The following is an 18,326-nucleotide window of genomic DNA, read 5'->3' as shown; positions in this document are numbered from 1 at the left end:
CAGCTAGTGTTTTTCAGATTCATAGTGGCAGAAGTCTACCGCAGAGAGACTGTTAAATGAACAGGTCTATTGATTGTGGATTAATTTTTAGTCTGATCTATACTGAAAATTTTTAAAAAAGGGGAAAAAATCTTTTTTTCTTCTCTAATAGATGTTGCTTGACATCTCCCCAAATTCTCTTAGCACTCACATTTTATCATGGGTGCTATACTGGCTGCCAGCACAGCAAAAGACATTCACTGGCCCCAAAGAAAAAGTCTAGAGCCCCGATCCCAGCCGGAGGCTCAGTACAGTCGCTGTGGTTTCAGACGGAGGTGGCAGTTTTCCCCACCTACACTTGTCCTTGTGGGATCAGAGTCTAAGTGGATGGAGAGATGGAGCTGGGATGGCAGGGGAACAGTCTTAGGAAGTCAATGGGAAAACCAGAACAAAGCTATGTCACCGCAGTGTTGCCAGCTGTTGTGACTCCAACACATGAATTTTCACTGCTTAGGGGTGGAGAATTGCCCCAATACCCACAAAAAACCTCTGCTGCTTCCCGTTCTGACCCCTTTTTACCACTTTATCAGTTGGGGCAAATCCCTGACAGTTTTCCCTTGTCTTTCCTTAAATCAACCAGAGGCAATAATAGTTTGTGGGAGGTCGACTCGCACAGTAGCAAACTACGTGTGATTGGGGCGGGGGAAGAACAGAACGAAAGTCCATCCACACTCCATGTCTGCATGCGTTGGCCTCTTTCACTGAATCCTGGTTTATTTGAAAAGATCTTTTTTTCGAGACATCCATAAAAAAAGGTCTGTCAACAGGCCCACAAGACTTCAGACAGTTCAATAAAATGCTACAAAAACACAGGTCACATTTTTCATATATAGGAACTGAAGTACAAGTGCTCTGGTGTATTTGACTTTGGCCTGTTTTATTTAGGTCGTGGGGCTTTCCACATGTGTTGCAAATTCCTGCTCCAGCCATTTGAGGCTGAACATATCACAGACTGTCTTGAAGAGGTCAGGGAATCTGACCCGACCCCTGTTGGCCTCTGAGCTCTTGCTTTGATTAGGAGGAAGGCTGTGGTACTGAAGTCTATACACCTGGTACACCCTGGTCTTTCACATGTGCTATACAGGTTGAATTCACCCTAAGGGATGCATTTAGGCTGTATTTCAATTCACGTAGTCCTGCACTAGACCCTTCCAATGTGTTGCCTTGCCTTAGCCTGACCTAGTGTAAGGAAAGGGAGCGATGGAAAGGTCTCCAGAGCCAACCCTGCTCAATGCTTTTGGTCAAAAAAGACGTAGGTGAAGGAGATTGGACATCATATGCTGTTCTTAGGGCAAGGAGCCTAATTAACAAGAAATATCTAATGACCATAAATACATTCAAAAGGCTCCAGGTGTCACAGGAGGAGCTTCCATGGTCTCACTGGCTTCCCACCGGGGGTGAACGTACTGAAAAGGGTTTGACGTGGACAGTATGTCCTGGGGGTTTCTCTCTCCTAGCCTGCTTCAGCTGCAGCTCCTCCTCCTCATCATCATGCCAGCCATCTCAGTTAACTTCTGGGGACCAGCTCCTTTTCTCCCTATTAGGTGTGGAAGTGGATTTAGGTGCCTAAGTGTCATCCTATTCCGCTCTGCTCAAGTCCCTGAAAAAACATTAATGCAGAAGGTGGATGGGTTTTCTTCTTACTTTCTGCTTTTTTGTGAGTTATTTGAAAAGCAAAGATGATGGTGTGCTGCAAAAGTAGATGTATTTAAGGTCTTTTCAGGGACATGAGCAGCATGGAATAGGATCACATTTAGGCATCGATGTCCATGTGTGCACTTAATAGATGGAACAGAGTCTGGTCCGTCGTGTTTTGTCTCCAGTTATAAGGAGCATAATCGATGTCCCCTCTCTTGATTCCTTTCATGGCAGAAAAAAATGGGTCAGTGGTACAGAGATGGCACTGGTCCTCTCTTCTGCACAGCCATGATGCTGGGGATCCCATCTGGCTCTAGTAATGGAAGATGTTTCCAGCTCAGTGTATTCAGGGGCTGGGCTTTAGGCGTAGAAAAAGTCGGTACCAATGGCCATTAGCAACCTGGAGGGAGAAAAGACGCTTCAAAAAAAAAAATCCAGTGAACAGGAGATGAAATGTGGATATTTTTGACTTAGGGTCTTCATCATTAAGGCGATGTGTGCAATCACTGGATCTATAAATAACATGCCAAATTGCTGCTTGATTGCTAAAACCCTGTGTATGCCCAAGCACATCAGCAACATAGGTTTTATATTTAGCGGGGCAGCGGGGGGAGCTGTTAAGCTACAGCATATCCAGCCTTAACTACAGCAATTTTTAATTAACCTGATTTAGAAGCCAAATGTAACACTGATGAAAATGAGAGGGTAAAACATACAATCATTTATTCCAGTAGAATGGTCATGATTGTTGAATTAGATGCATTCAAATTACCTTTAAAAAACATCTTCGCGGCACTCGGATTAGTTCTGGAGGCCAAATTTTAGAAACCTAGATTGCAGAAGGTTTAACAGTGCAAGCATAGCCACGCGGGGTATGAAAACACGGCTGGGGGTTTAACAGTGGGACCAACCGGGGAAGGAAGCAGTAATTTTGGTTTTGTTTAATGCAAAAAGATTGATTTGGATCTCTGATGTGGGCCTTATTATTACTGGCTCCAGTCTACTCTGACATAGGAGACCACCTAGGATTGACTTTGTCCCACTCTGACCTGTATCTGTCATAGGAAGGGGGCGACTTAAGTACCTAGAGAGACCGAGGAAATGGTCGCCGCTGGTAAACGCTGCGCAGCTCCACTCAGCAGCAGGAAGCAAAGAACGCCCAACTCATTGAAACTGTAGGAGGGATATAGTGAGTGCAAAGGGAAGAAAGAAGGCAATTGTGTTGAGCGGTACCAAACCAGATCTGTAAAACAGTTGTGGGCGGTGAAAACCAAACCAAGAATAACCCCCAACGGTTTGAACTCCAGGGATTATCATTAATTGATTGGATAAAGGAGACCCGACACTAAAAGAGTGGTTTATTGACAGATGCACGTGCTGCTGGATACATGTATTGTGTGCGGGGGCACGTCGTGACATGGAGATTTCTAGTAAGAGGCAGAGCGCCCTCGGCTCACAGCACCACACCCCCTGGATCAGCAAGAGGTGGTAGCAATGTTTCCTCGCTTGAGTTTTGTTCTTTTAAGTTCAGTGATTATCCATGTAGCAAACCGTGGGCTCGGATGTGTGGCTCTTCTCTTGAACTTGTCCTGGGAGATCATTAATATGTCCACAAAAGCAGCCAATGAACATCTTTTGAATCCACTTCCGGTTTGTCATCATCAGACTCCTTCAACTTATGTATTTTCTTGGTAGTTTTCTACAGATTGTATTGAACACACCCCTGTTCTCAACATGGCCCATCCAATAATACATTTTCTGCTCCAAAACCTCTGCCGATGACGTGTACATTTACAGAGAGTTTTATTTTTCTTCTAAGGTTATTCTCTCCTGATTTTTTTTCCTGACTGTTGTTGACAGCAGTGTAACGTCTCTCTCCTTTTCATTGCAGGTTATCCAACTGGGTATCCCGCAGCTGCCCCTGCCTACAACCCAAATATGTATCCAACCAGCAGCCCTGGCTACGCCCCAGGTAAAAACAAGTCTCTGTTCTGGAAATTATTCAGCAAGATGTGGGAGAAACTCACTTGCTCCTTGGTTTTTTGGCACATGAAAGCCAGCTGTCTCCATGGGGTTCAACAAATAAGTAGTAGCGTGGAGGCTGTAGTAAGCTCTCCCATTACTAATGCAGCTTTCCTTCCCCAGAATGCACCACAGAACATGTTGCAGTCCCTGGGGTGAGGTACACACTTCCTCTCTAGTCTAATCTGCAGTGTTTACATGGGCCCCATTGCCGTCGTGTTTAAGCGCCTCTCAGTCTCCACTGTATTTACGGACTGCGCTGGCCCCGGCCCTTGGGCTGCCTTCCCTTCTTCGTCCTAGGCGCCTCTCTTCCTCCCGTCGCAGATGTGGGCGATATGCTAATGCTCCTTTTCAAAGTCCCCCGTGACTCCATCCCACTGTCTGCTGATTTCTCACTTGGCAACTGTCATCCCCTCCCTTATGCTCCTCCTTGCTCTCATACTCGTCTCTCGCTCTTTCTTTTCATATTACATAGTTCTTTCCTCTGACAGGAAGCCCAAACCAGGCTTTGACTCTGCCTGCCCCTCCAACAGTCCTTCCAGCTCCCTCTTCATCTCTGAGCTCGTTGAACGTGCTGTTAATAATAGCTATCTGGAGTTCCTCTCCTCCAGGTCCGTGTCAGCCTTCCCCATACCTTGCCGTCCACATATTGTCTGATGACCTTTCCAGCCAAGGCTAAGAAGCTCTTCTGCATTGCACAGCCTCCTTGGCTTGCCAGCCACTTTTGATAGCCTGTCATGCTCTCAGCATCTTATCCCTCCCCTTTGGTCTTTGAGGCTCTGTCTTCTCCTGGGTCTCCTCCTGCCTCTCCAGTCATTCTCTCCAGGTTTTCCTCCTCATCCTGCTTCCAGCCATCTCTGGAGACTCCATGGGGTGCTCCGTCCTTGCTCCCCTTCTCTCCCCCTGACATCTTATTTCCGGGTGTCCCTCTTCATGAACACAAGCCACAATCCATGCTTGCGTTGACATCTCACAGATCAACAGTTCTGCTTCAAACCTGTCTCCTGTCCAAGTTACTGTCTCAGTCTGTCTCTTTGCCTTGAGTAGTAGCTGTCACTTCAAGCTGAATGTGGCTCTTTATTCCAGTCCCTGCCTGGGGACTGTCATAACCCAATCAGTAGGGCCTGTAACCTGTGCATCCCCTTCAACTTAGACCTTTCCTCCATCGAAGCCTTGCCAATCCTCTCTGTGTGCACCTCTGTGCTACAGCCTTTTCTGTCCATCTGCATGGGGAGGACTCTCATCCAGCCTCCCTTGTCTCAATTGCTTCAACATCCTCCTCTCTACCCCTTATGAATGCAGCCTTGCTCTGCTCATGTCCATCCAGGACATGGCTGCGAAGACCATTCCCCCAGCCCAGTGCTCCGACCTTGTCACCCACTCTGTGCATCCCCACTCCCTCTTCTGCACTGCATGAACCATGAGCTGCCAGCCTTCGTTTCCAAGGCTCTTTGTGGCCTCCTTCCACCTGACCTGTCCCTCATTCACCAGCAAGGGACTGCTCATACCACAAGTCAGCCAGTGTTGCTTGCCCCTGTCAGCCACTTGCTTATTAAAGTCCCTTCATCCCTCATGCTGCCCCACAGACATGAGGAACTTCCTATAAACCATTTCAACTTTCTCTTTCAAAAGCCTCCTTAAAACTTGCCTTTGGCATAATGCCTGGAAAACATCACCAGGGCTAGGTTGCTAATGTGCTAAGACTGCCACTTGTCTCCATGTAGCTTCTGCCTGTTTCCAGCTGCTATCTTGTCTTCTTCCATATTATTGCATGTGCCCCTAAATAAGATGCACACTTGGTTTTTGGAAAGTCGAATGCAGAAGATTTTTCCAGAATCATGGTTGGCTGCACGCAGGAGCTCATTGGCTTTTTCAGGCAGAAGTTAGTGTTAACCATTTCACAGCGGGTGCCAAATTAGTAGCAGCTTTTGGCTTCTCAGCCAAAAGCTGCTGCCAATTCGACAGCAACTGTGAAAATGTTAAAACTGGATTCTGCCCTTTCTGCTTGCTGTGTCAGAGAGAAGTAGCAGGCATTTTGCAGCACACCATCTCCGTGCTTCTATTCCGGTGAAGAAAATCACCTTCCCCGCTTAGGACATGTACCCTGATTTTGGAAAGGTGTGTGTCATATGGGACTAAATATGGTATTTAGGGCTTATCTACACTTATTAATTAATTTGGATTAGGGAGAGTCTGAATTAAAGCACAAAAACTATTCCTGAATGCCACCCAGTTGGAGACACTTATTCTGGAACAACATTGATTACACTGGGAATTGATCAGGATTAGTTCATCTGAAATAGCTACTGTGGAATAACCTCCCACAGAGACAAGTACTCAGGGACTTGCACCAGGTCAGGCAGGAAGTCTGTGGTGGAGCAGGAAACTGAACCCAGGTTTCTCCAGTCCTAGGCCAGTGCCCTGATCACTGAACCCTCCTTCCTCTCTAAGAAATTGTCTGAGGTAGGATTATAAAGAGTTAAGGCAGAACTGCGCTGTCAGAAGTGAGCAAAATCTGTCCTGTGACGGATTATGCTTCCTCGTCCATGTGCATTTGCGTAACTGCTAATTGGCAAACTCAGTCACTCCGAACAGGTTGTCCGAACAGCGCAAAGTAATGAGGTTCTACTGGGAGCCATTTCCGCTATTCCAGAGTAAGTTTCTCTGCTGAATAAACCACTTGTTTTCATGCACTGGGAGCCCAAACCTTAAAGTCCTTCCTCAAGCCATGCTGGTTTGGGTGCCAGAGGAAGATTTCCCGTTGGCCCCAGTTGAAGAAAGCATTTTATTGCTCTTTCTTTGCAGCCAGTCTGACTTCAGTGGAGCTATTCCCTAGAGTAGAGGACTACTTGTTGCAGCTAGGGATGGCAGAATCTAGTGACCAAGCAAGGGGCTCAGTGTCTGTTTTCTTTGTTGCTTGGCTTTGTGTCCTGTATTTCACATAGCATAAGAAGATGCAATGTCCCTTTGTAACACTATTTGTTAAGCATGTACTCTTATCCCAGTTGGTTCTCAACCTTTTTAGCCTCCAGGCCCCCCATTTAATAGCACCCGGTCACCGAGTGAGAATCTAAATTCACAAAAGTTGTGGAGGGAGCCATGAGGCTAAAATTGGCGAGAACCGCTGGTCTACCTGGTGCCAAGTGATGGCTTTGGGGGCAGGACCTCACCTCACCATGGCTTGCTCTTTCAGTCATTTGCCCTCTCCCCGCCCCCCGGTCTGTACCTGGGAGGAACCCTGCCAGCCAGCTTGCTCCTCTACAAATCTCATACACTGGTGACTACAGAAGAGAAGACCGAGGGGATTTGATAGCAGTCTTCAACTCCTGCAGGGGGGGCTGCAAAGAGGACGGAGCTGGACTGGTCTCAGTGGGGGCAGATGACAGAACCAGGAGCAATGGGCTCAAGCTGCGGCAAGGGAAGATGAGGTTGGATATTAGGAAGAACTTTCTCACTAGGAGGTTAGGAACAAGTTACACAGAGAAGTGGTGGACTCTCCATCCTTGGAGGTTTTTGAGACGCAGCCTTGGCTGGGATGATGTAATTGAGGCTGGTCCTGCTTTGAGCAGGGGTTGGACTAGATGTGACCTCCTGGGGTCCTTTCCCACCCTCATTGTCTGTGACTGAACCCATTTGCCTCCATGGCCCCTCCTGCGAGCCCTGAGAGTGAGTGGGATGAGCTGGGTTCAAAAGTGCTGCTGCAGCCCCATGATCACCTACCTGCGGCAGAGCACACTCAGGGAGGGATGGGAGGCCAGGCTGGCACAGGGGCTGCCAAGCAGGGAAGGGCAGCAATGGTGGCAGTCCTGAGGGCCACCAGCTGCTGGCACTAGGGTAGCTGGAGTGGGTGTGGGGTGGAGGAGAAGGGGGCTTACCTCCTCACACAGGGACCGGTTGCCACAGCACCTGACTGTGCCACACTCACTGCCATATTTGTAACATGTTGCTTTTTAGGCCGTGGCAGTGATCCCTTCACCTACTTCATCCCCAGTGGCAGTTCCCTAGCAGTGAGCTGGAAAAGATTTCTTACGATGTGAGATGGTGGCTTTGGTCACTTCTTTGTGAAGAAAGCTGGAAAAAATTATGTGCACACTTTGAGGCTGGGGAATGAGAGTTTCCTGAGTCGAGTGGGTGATTTATTGATGGTCCTGAGGATTTTTTTTTAAAGTAAACAACTGAAGACTTTGTTGAAACTTTAGCAAACTCTGAGTAGGCATTGCCGTTAGGAAGTATTGGTGGAAGGGAATAAAACACTCTTGACTAAAAAGTCAGTTGCATCTGCATTGTTCAGCTTTTGATTGCTTGTGACATCATGAAGTCAACTGTTCTCTGGGCCTGTAATTATCCTGGGTTTGCCAAATCTAAATTTCTAGTATAAAAAATGTTGTTTGGGGGAATTTTTTTTTTGTCAGAAGCCTTCCATATAGCCCAGCAAAGCAGGAGGGGTCACAAACCCATGCTGCTGCTTTTTGGCTTAGCTTTAAATCCTCTGTAATTATTTAGGGAACAAGCAGCAGCTGAAATACAACCATAAATGATGAATTACAGTTCCCTGTGTGCTGGACACTTATGGTCAGTTGTTGACTAGGGGGCAGTGTAAGGAAGAGGCTGTAACAGGAGGAAGAACCTACAAACCTACAGTGACCCAGAGCTGTCTGCATCAGTGATTAGCATTGGGACACACAGGACTTGGCTGAATGTGCTACTGGAGTAAGGAGAGGAGACAGGCAAAATGGCCCCAGCAGTATTTGTGGCATGATGGGAGGTATGAGCAGCAGTTCAGTGCCTTGGGGTATGGTAGCCCTGAGCTCAGGGAAGGGGGCATTGTTCAGGAAAGGATGGGGGTGAGTGTAGAAAAGAGGTTTCAAGTGCAAGTACAAACACTAGCGGCTTTACAGCAAACAGAGAGTTGGTAGAGCAGGGCTAGGCCCTATGCTCTGCTTTGTGGCATTTCTACAGGTCAAGGGACCCCTTCAGACCTTGCCTGAAGTTGAATTCACTTGGGTGAGAACTACTATAAAGTCACAGCTTACCGTAATTTATCTTTAGTGTGCTGCCACTGCCAGGTAGGACTGCCCTGCATGCCTGTTTCCAGGAGGGACAAACAGGGCTGCACAGGGAAGCAGCTGCAGCAGGAGCAGACACTCCCGTCTTCATTTGGTTTTTCCCCCCTCCAGGGTGGATTTGATTTAAATCAAATCAATTTAAAACATGATTGAAGTCACTGGTCAGGACACCTCGATTTAATCACTGTTTTCTACAAAAAGTGCATTCTTGTTGTTTGATATAACTTTCATTAAAATATTCCCAAACTGGGTCTCTTTCATGGCCTGCTGCCATGATAAGTTTTCCTTTCTACCATACCATTCCCTCACTAGAGCTCAAATCAATGGAGAGGGTATACTCAGAAACTTATCCCTCAAGACTTCTGGAATATGGCGCTCAAAATGTTTCTCTTTTGTTTTTTTATTGCCTCTCCCCCCTTGCATTTATCTTCAGACTTCTCCTCCTTGCCCAGATCTACTCCACACCCAACAATCTTCTGTTCATTTAAATTCTTGAAACTTTGCACTTTTAGAGAGAGGTAAGGGCTTGACTCTGTGTACACAAACTTGCAGAGAGACACCAGGGTTGTCATCTCCCATCTCCATACACTGCTGTTATTAAGGGTGTTATCTCTGGAGACATAAACCCACAGTGTGAGAACTGAAACTAAGCATCACAGAGATGCTTAATGGGATCTTCTAGACTGAGCCCTGAGTCCCATTGGGCAGAGTGGTTTTCGTTAATCTTTACTAATCTATAGAGGAGCCTCTGGGAACCCCATAAGATTGGACCCCTTATATAGTCCCAGTCCATGGCCTGTTGTGACGTATTTATAAAACTTTTCTGAAGAGGTTACATGAATATATTTTCTCAAATATTCTTTAGTTAAAAGTTATAATCCCTATTCCATGATGACATATTTGAGCTCTAACATATCTTAAATTAAAACTATCTTTATATGGGTCTTAACAAAAAATATGATTAAATAAAACAATCTGATTAAATTTTTTTTAAATCCAATTTTTTATTTAAAAAAAAAAAAGGATTTTTAATCACTCTGCCCACCTCCCTTCCCTGCTGAGCCCTGGTCTGGTACTGCAGCATTCTTGAAAGGATGTCATGGCACCCCAGTTGAGAACCACTGCTGTCGACAAGTAGAAATAGGAGTAGCTACTAGTTTTGGGGAAGTAGGGTGAGGAAAGAGCAATAGAGCCCAGAGGCAATATGGAGGCAATATGAATTTAGATGCCTAACTTCTCTTTCCAGCAAATTGGCAGAATTATAATAAAAGAATAGAATTCGTTACATGGATAAAGTGATAGGCTGGGGAAAAGTCAGCGCGGGTTTTATAAAGGGAGGTCGTGTTTTACAAACATCCTGAGCTCTTTGAAGAGGCCAACATTCACATGGATAAGGGGGTCCAGAAGAGAGAGTACACTTGGATTTTCAAAGGGCTTCTAACAAGATTCTTCATCAAAGGTTCTTAAACAAAGCTACCGTGGGAACAAAGAGAAGGTCCTCTCAGGGGCTGAAAACTGGTTAAAAGTTAAGAAACAAAGGATAGGACTAGATGGCTATATTTCAACTTGGAAAGCAGGGCACTGTGCTGCTACCGACACTGTCCAGCTTATTCATAAGTCATCTGGAAGAGCAAGTAAATAGTGAAATGGCAAAGTACGCTGGCGATGCAGAACAATTGTGGGTAGTCGGAGGCAATGCTGGTGATGAGGACTTACAGGAAAGATCTCCCAAAAGTGAGTGAGTGGGGAACAAAGTGGCAGATGCAATTTAACACTGATAACTGCAAGGTAATGCACATGTGGAACAAATAACCCAAACCCTTCTGATTGATGGGCTGTTACCACTTAGGAAAGGTATCCTGGAGTCATTGCAGAGAGTTCAGAAAACATAGTCTCAATATGCAGCAGTGGCAAAAAGGCAAGTCAAATGCTAGGAATCATTAGGAAAGGAACTGAAAAACATGATCATGCCTCTATATAAATCCATGGTGCCCCACGTCACATGTACCCTGTACATTTCTGGGCACCCCAACTCTAAAGAGATAGGGTAAAATTAGAAAAGTTACAGGGAGGGGAAGCAAAGGTGATCTGAGATACAGAACATTTTCCAGGCAAGGAGACTGAAAAGCCTGGGACTCTTCTGCTTGGAAAAAAGAGGACCAAGGCAGAGGACATGATGGAGATCAATACAGTTCTGAGCATGGAAAAAGCAGCTATGATAGTTGTCATTCACCAGGTTTCAATTCACGAACTAGGGAGCCCCCAATGCAGTTATCAGGCAGCAGGTTTAGGATAAGCAAATAGAAATACTCTTTTGTGCAGTGCACAATTTGCATAGGGGACTTGTTGCCACGTGACATTGTGGAGGCCAGTAGCAGAACCAGGATCGGAAAGGGATTAGCCTGACATCTGGGTAGTCAGGGTCAGGGTCCACTGGAGCTATGAAATACACTGTAGGGGTATAACCCACTGCTGGTGACTTAGAGGGTCTGACACATGTTCTGTTTCTTATCCATTTCCTCTAAAGCATCTGCTATTAACCACTGTTGAAGACAAGGTATTTGGCTAGATGGACCTGTGGTTCAGCACAGTATGGCAGTTCTTACATGGTGGTGAGGGGAAGCGGAAAGCAGGAACATAATGCTGAGGGAGAACAGGGTTGGTTATAACCAACCCTAGTTCCCGCAGGTCAACCATTGCAGATATTGGCCTGGCAACAGGGAAAGGTGGGTTCTGTAGATTTCCGGGGCAGGTAAGAAGGAGGGATGGGGGTCCAGGCCGACAAGTCACTAGGAAGTCAAGAACAAAGCCGCTGTGAGTGAAGGGGTTGGGGGCTATCTGTTACACCCCATAACCCATCTCTCCCTCCTTCCCACCTTACACATGCACTCCCCCACCAAGCCAACTGGTGCTCCAGGTTTCTGCCTGCATATCACAGGCAATGGCTTCACATGCTCCCCCCTTTCCCAGTGTGCACAGCTCCTCGTAGTGAAGGAACAAAGTGTGTGGCCCTCCAGTGAAATTAGTGGTAATGCAGGAGGTGTTGCAGCATGTGGCACACAGGGTGGCTGGGGCAGCACTTCAGGCTTCATATTTTGGAGGAAGAAGTTTGCAACTGGAATAGCTGGGAGAACAAACTCTGTTGTGAAGAGAGGCTGAGAGACTGCTTGCTGTTAGATAGTTTCAAGGAGGAGAAAGAGTTCAGCAGCAGCAACCCAAGGCAGGAACCCCCCCTCAAAACATCAGGCGGGCTGGGATACTTTGACCTGGCAACCAAAGCCCAACAGGACTACAACCCAACCCACTACATGACTTGACTGAAAAATACCCAATGCAGAAACATCTAAGAAGCAGAAAAACCCTCCCAGTATCCGCCAGTAATATCATGTTAAGGAAAGCTACACGTCCCTGCAAGCTGATGTTGGCGACCAGGGTGGACGCCTGGAGACCCTCTGGGTTAAAATTCATGGGGAACGCGGCACAGAGGACACAACAGTGGGAGTCTACTACAGACCTCCCACCCAAAGTCCTGAGCTCGACCAGGAGTTCGCCCGGGAACTGACTGAGGCCGCTTGCTCCAGGACCTTGGTTGTCATGGGTGACTTCAATTACCCGGACATCTCGTGGGAAGATCACTCAGCAAAATCCGAGCGGTCGCAAAGCTTCCTCTCGTGCGTGGATGACCTCTACCTGACTCAAGAAGTCTATGGGCCAACAAGAGGTAAAGCGCTGCTCGACCGGGTACTGGCTACTGGGGATGACCTAACGGCGACCTAGTGATCGATGGGAAGCTGGGTGACAGCGACCACGAGCTGATCACCTTTACCATCTGCCGTAAAGCTGGCAAGTCAGTCAGCAACACGGAAGTCCTTGACTTCAGGAAAGACGACTTTGACAAGCTCAGGAGGCTTGTCAGTCAGGCCCTCAGGGACCACGACCCCAGGGAGAGGGGAGTTCAAGAAGAGTGGTTGCTCCTCAAGGGAGCGATCCTCAGTGCACAAGCTAAGTCTATTCCATCATCTCGGAGGAAAGGTAGCAAGAGGGCACTGCAGCCCCCCTGGCACTCCAGGGGCCTAGCAGACCTCCTGAGGCTAAAAAGAAAGGCCTACAAAGGATGGAGGATGGGGTTCACCTCCAAGAAGGATTATTCTGCGCTGGTCCGGTCCTGCAGGGAGCAAACCAGGAAAGCCAAGGCTGCAACTGAACTCCAACTAGCTTCGAGCATCAAGGACAATAAAAAGTCCTTTTTCAGATATGTGGGGAGCCAGAGGAAAAGCAAGGGCAACATTGGACCCCTGCTGAACCAGATGGGGCAACTGATAACTGATGCCCAGGAAAAAGCCAAACTATTAAATGGGTACTTTGCGTCAGTCTTTCATCAGTCCCATGGGACGCCCATGCCCACTATAGGACAGGGCGGTCTGGGTGAGGGAGATCCCCTGTCCTCCATAAATGCTGACCTCGTGAAGGAACACCTTGAGAAGCTGGACACCTTCAAGTCAGCCGGCCCTGACAATCTGCACCCCAGGTACTCAGGGAGCTGGCGAGCGTCATAGCCCAGCCCCTGGCACGGATCTTTGAAAACTCCTGGCACTCTGGTGTAGTGCCCGAAGACTGGAAGAAGGCCAATGTGGTGCCGATCTTCAAGAAAGGGAGGAGAGTGGATCTGGCTAACTATAGGCCCATTAGCCTGACTTCTGTCCTGGGGAAGATCTTAGAAAAGTTTATTAAAAAGGCCATCCTTAATGGACTAGCTGAGGCCAACATCCTGAGGGATAGCCAGCACGGGTTTGTTGTGGGTAGGTCTTGCTTGACCAATTTCATTTCCTTCTATGACCAGGTGACCCATCACCTGGACAAGGGAGAAGAGATTGATGTCATATATCTTGACTTCAAAAAAGCCTTCAGTCTGGTATCCCATGATCACCTCTTGGCCAAACTGGCCAATTGTGGCCTTGGGTCCACCATGATCCGCTGGCTGGGAAACTGGCTCCATGGTCGGACCCAGAGGGTTGTAATTGATGGCAGTCACTCATCGTGGTGTCCTGTGACCAGTGGGGTCCCTCAAGGCTCTGTCCTTGGACCCATACTGTTCAACATCTTCATTAATAATGTGGACATTGGAGTCAGGAGTGGACTGGCCAAGTTCGCAGATGACACCAAACTCTGGGGTAAAACATCCACACCAGAAGACAGGCGGGTGATCCAGGCTGACCTGGACAGGCTCAGCAAATGGGTGGATGAGAACCTGATGGTGTTTAACACCAAAAAATGCAAGGTTCTCCACCTTGGGAGGAAAACCCTGCAGCACCCTTATAGGCTCGGCAGTGCTATGCTGGTAAGCACTATGGAGGAAAGAGACTTGGGGGTCATCATTGACCACAAGATGAACATGAGCCTGCAATGAGATGCTGCAGCTAGTAAAGCGACCAAAACGCTGGCGTGCATCCATAGATGCTTCTCAAGCAAATCCCGGGACGTCATTCTCCCCTTGTACTCGGCCTTGGTGAGGCCGCAGCTGGAGTACTGCGTCCAGTTTTGGGCTCCACAGTTTAAAAAGGATGTGGAGAAGCTTGAGAGAGTCCAGAGGAGAGCCACGCACATGATCAGAGGTCAGGAAAGCAGATCTTACGATGACAGGCTGAGAGCCATGGGGCTCTTGAGCCTGTAAAAGCGCAGGCTCAGGGATGATCTGATGGCCACCTATAAGTTTATCAGGGGTGACCACCAGGATCTGGGGGAACGTTTGTTCACCAGAGCGCCCCAAGGGATGACGAGGTTGAATGGTCACAAACTCCTGCAAGACCGTTTCAGGCTGGACATAAGGAAGAATTTCTTTACTGTCCGAGCCCCCAAGGTCTGGAACAGTCTGCCAGCGGAGGTGGTTCAAGCACCTACATTGAACACCTTCAAGAGTAAATTGGATGCTTATCTTGCTGGGATCCTCTGATCCCAGCTGACTTCCTGCCCTTTGGGCAGGGGGCTGGACTCGATGATCTCCTGAGGTCCCTTCCAGCCCTGATGTCTATGAAATCTATGAAATCATAGAGGAAGCAGGAGACACCGTACTGTCATCATAGCTCCAGAAGAGGTGGGAAGAGCAATGGGATAACAACCACACCCTACTACACAATGACATACCACTACCATCCTCACCCTCCTGGTCATAAACTCCCATGTAAGGCATGGGCAAACCTGAACTGACCGCAGACAGGCTAGGGAGCCTTCAAGAAAACCAGACATAAAATGGGCCTTACATACTCCCCATTGTGCCCGTGTAGCGAAGGAGATCAACCAGCCCAGCATATACTGACTGACTGCCCTCTATATGGTCGACCAGATGGAGCAAACAGTCTGAAAGTTTGCAGTAATATTGATGGATCTCTTAAATGGCTGGAGGAGTTGACTTTCTGAACTCATACTCAAGTAGAAGAAGCAACAATCCAAGCAGAGCAAGGAGGAGGTGTCCCAGGAGCAGCTCCCATTCCTGGGTAGGTTATGGTCAAGCAGGGGCATGGGAAACTACATGGGGGAGAAGGTTGACTGTGACCTTAGTTTGGATGTGAGTTGGGATGCAGGGGCCTGAAGTCCAAAGAGAACTGGACTTGGAAGTGGAAAATGCTGGCTGGAAACAACAAAGCTAGGCCAGCAGGAGTCCAATTCTCTATATGACAAAGGGATGCAAAACATTTGCTTAGGAGGCCCCTGGTGATGGGGTGGTGTGTTTGTCTACTTCAGGTGTAACTGGCCCCCAAATTTTGGAGCAGTTGGGTTTCTGGTTGGAGGTTAACAGGAGCCAACAGTTGCAAAGCTTGTCCAGAGTGCATTTCTCTTCCACAGGACATTCAGACGTGTCAAAACCTGGTTTCGTTCCAAATCGAGACAAAGCCAAAAGATGTCAGATGTGCCCCAAAAGCAAGGTTTTCAATGAAGAAAGTAGTTGCAGGTTCCTCTGGGTGCTACATTTCCATGACGTGGAACAGTTGTTATAATTAGCAGTCTCTCAGCAATTCAAGGATGATTTCTGCCTCGGCTCATGATGGGTCTTGCGCTGACTTAAGAGTCCAGTTCTTGAGCCATAGATCCATCTGCAGAAGTTGCAGGTCCTTCCTCAGGGGAGAGTAGACAACAGGCTGGGATTCCTCTCTTCCTTCCTCTGAACTCTCTTCTCTGCTTCGAGGGCAAGGCGCTTTACCGTGAAACCAGATGTGGTTGTAGCACCATTGGGCTCGGTTGCATCCGTTTCTTGAGGTAGACACAAAACCATTTTACAAGAATAGTCATGATTATATTTTCTCTTTTAAATTACAGCAGAAAATGAAATAATTGCTGAATGAAAAATTGGAGAGAGTATTATGCCTTCGAAAGGTCAACACACTTTTTGTTCCAGGCTCTTTTTCTCCCCCAAACAAACTTTTGCTGAAATCAGTATATCCAGATGGAGAGCTTTGATTTCAACTTAGTGGACATTTTCTGCTGGAGAATTATTCCATCTGAAAATGTTAAGCCAGCTCTAAACAACTGTAGCAGCAACTATACTATTGACATAGTTTCCTAAATGCTCACGAGGAGTGGCGACAGGGGAATTTGGTAGAGGTTCGGTGGTGCGGTGACCTCTGGGAAGATGACACCAAGCCTGATATGTTTTACGGGTTGTTACTCGTGCCAGGTCAGGCATTAGACAGCAGGCAGATTGAAGAGATAAGTTTAAAGGCATGGTGCACAGAGCCAGAATTTAATTGCATAGGATCCTGGAGCCGACTGGCATGATCTCAGTTTATATTGAGCAGCAGAATTGCATACAAAAATGATCAAATTAGCAGACGTGTCTGTCAATGTTGAAGGGTCTGCTGCTGGGCAAAAATAGAAAGATGAGGCAGAGCGTCTGAGAGATGCTGAAGGAGCCGGTGAGACCAGGAGAGAATGCAAATGTGTCTATGATACGATACGATAAGGAACCCCAGGAAAATGGGTGTTGAGGAAGCAACCTTCTGCACAGCAGCCTAGATGGGATGCAGAAGCACCCAAGTACATGCACATCTCCGCTCTTATAGTTTCATAGTTTCCAGGGTTGGAAGGGACCTGAACACATGATCAAGTCCGACCCCCTGCCCTGGCCAGGAACGAATGCTGGTATCATAATACCCCAGCCAGATAGCTATCCAACCTCCTCTTGAAGACCCCCAAGGTAGGGGAGAGCACCACCTCCTCTTGTACCACTGGAAGGCCAAAGCCTGCATCCAGATGAGGTGCCCTCCCCTGCAGTAGCCAAAGGGCTAAAACATAAGGGTGGCTTTCAGCAGAGTCAGACTCCAGGTCTGGGGAAGTTCTGTCCGTCTTCCCAGCACAGTCACCCCTGGGAGGAAAAATGACTGTCCGAGGTTGAGATGGATGCCAGCCTTTCAGAGCCGTATTCATTCAAGGGAGCAACGGCCCTGGCAGAGACGTGGGACAAAGAGGACTTTTTACCGAAGAAGAAGACTTACCTTTTCAATTCATTCAGTCACAGGAAGTTGTGGCTGGAGCTAATAACTAAAACCTTCTGTCCCGCTTGTGGGTTTTGGAAAGGCTGCCGCATACTTCAAGCCAGTTAACCAAGCACTTGGAACTCAGCCTGGGCTGATCATCCCCACGTGTGCTATGCAATTAATAAAACCCAGTGGAAAGGAGACTCAGTTACTGGAATATGTAAAGAGAAGGAAACAAAGAACAGACTAAAGAGAGAAGCTGTGTCAAGGAGCAGGAATTTAAAAGCGGATGTATTTTGACAAAGGCAGACAGCCACATGGGAGAAAGTACTCACAAACTCGGGCATCCGTAGGTGTCCTAGTGAACCCGAGGGATTTCTGTTGTTGCATTAATATACCTAGGAACTCTTTTTCATGGGTATTTTCCAGGAAGCATGAATTGCTAATGAAACAGGAAGAGCTCATTTATTTCTGAAATACTTGCAGTATAGTAAACACATGGCAGTGCTAGTGTGAATGAAACTATCTTTCAATATGCCAGTCAGCGATTCCTCACCTATTCCTAATGCTTCATTCAGAAGAGAAGAAAGAGCCTAGTATTTGATAGGAAGCGCACAGAGGAGCAGGGGCTTGTCAGACAGAATTCACTTTGACCTCAGCACAAATTCCCTAAGTCCTGTTTGCTAAAGCAACGTAAGCATCTGAATCCCATGGACTTTCAGTGAGTGCATTTGTATCTCCTCCTGCATGACCCTGAGACCTTTGTTGAGGAATAAACACCAGTCACTTGCTCCTACCGCAGCATACCCAGTACCGCTCTCGGGGGCATGCTTCAAATGGAGCGTCACTTGGAGCACTCCCTAACAAGTGACCACGCACCATTTTCCTATGCGTGGAGTAGAAGTGGGTGGAGGTAGGTTCTTGGCAGCAGTCCCAGGATCTCCACGGAGGAGGTGTAGATCTACCTAGTTAGACAAAGTCTTTTCCATGTCCAGGTCACTTCTGAAAAAGGGCCATGGGCACCTAGGTCACTGCTGGGAATTTTGTCCCAGTGCCTATAAAACCCTTTTCTTCACATTTCATGGCTCCGAGC

At 47.5% G+C, this 18,326-nt stretch overlaps 1 protein-coding gene across 8 annotated transcripts in view; it reads left to right on the top strand.

Moving 5' to 3' along the window:
- Nucleotides 1–18,326, top strand: part of FAM168A (family with sequence similarity 168 member A) — a 343,456-nt gene that overhangs the window by 277,076 nt on the left and 48,054 nt on the right. For all 8 annotated transcript variants that reach the window (XM_090030790.1, XM_090030784.1, XM_090030783.1 and 5 more), the window contains one exon: nucleotides 3,569–3,649. In XM_090030790.1, coding sequence (XP_089886916.1) covers nucleotides 3,569–3,649 — 81 coding nt within the window. The remainder of the gene's footprint in view (nucleotides 1–3,568; nucleotides 3,650–18,326) is intronic.

This window comes from Crocodylus siamensis, chromosome 1, assembly GCF_052110815.1.
Source record: "Crocodylus siamensis isolate JL-2025a chromosome 1, ASM5211081v1, whole genome shotgun sequence".
In the NCBI taxonomy this organism is placed as follows: Eukaryota; Metazoa; Chordata; order Crocodylia; family Crocodylidae; genus Crocodylus; species Crocodylus siamensis.
The sequence above is the reverse complement of the archived record's forward strand: the minus strand, read 5'-3'. Positions and strand labels throughout refer to the sequence as shown.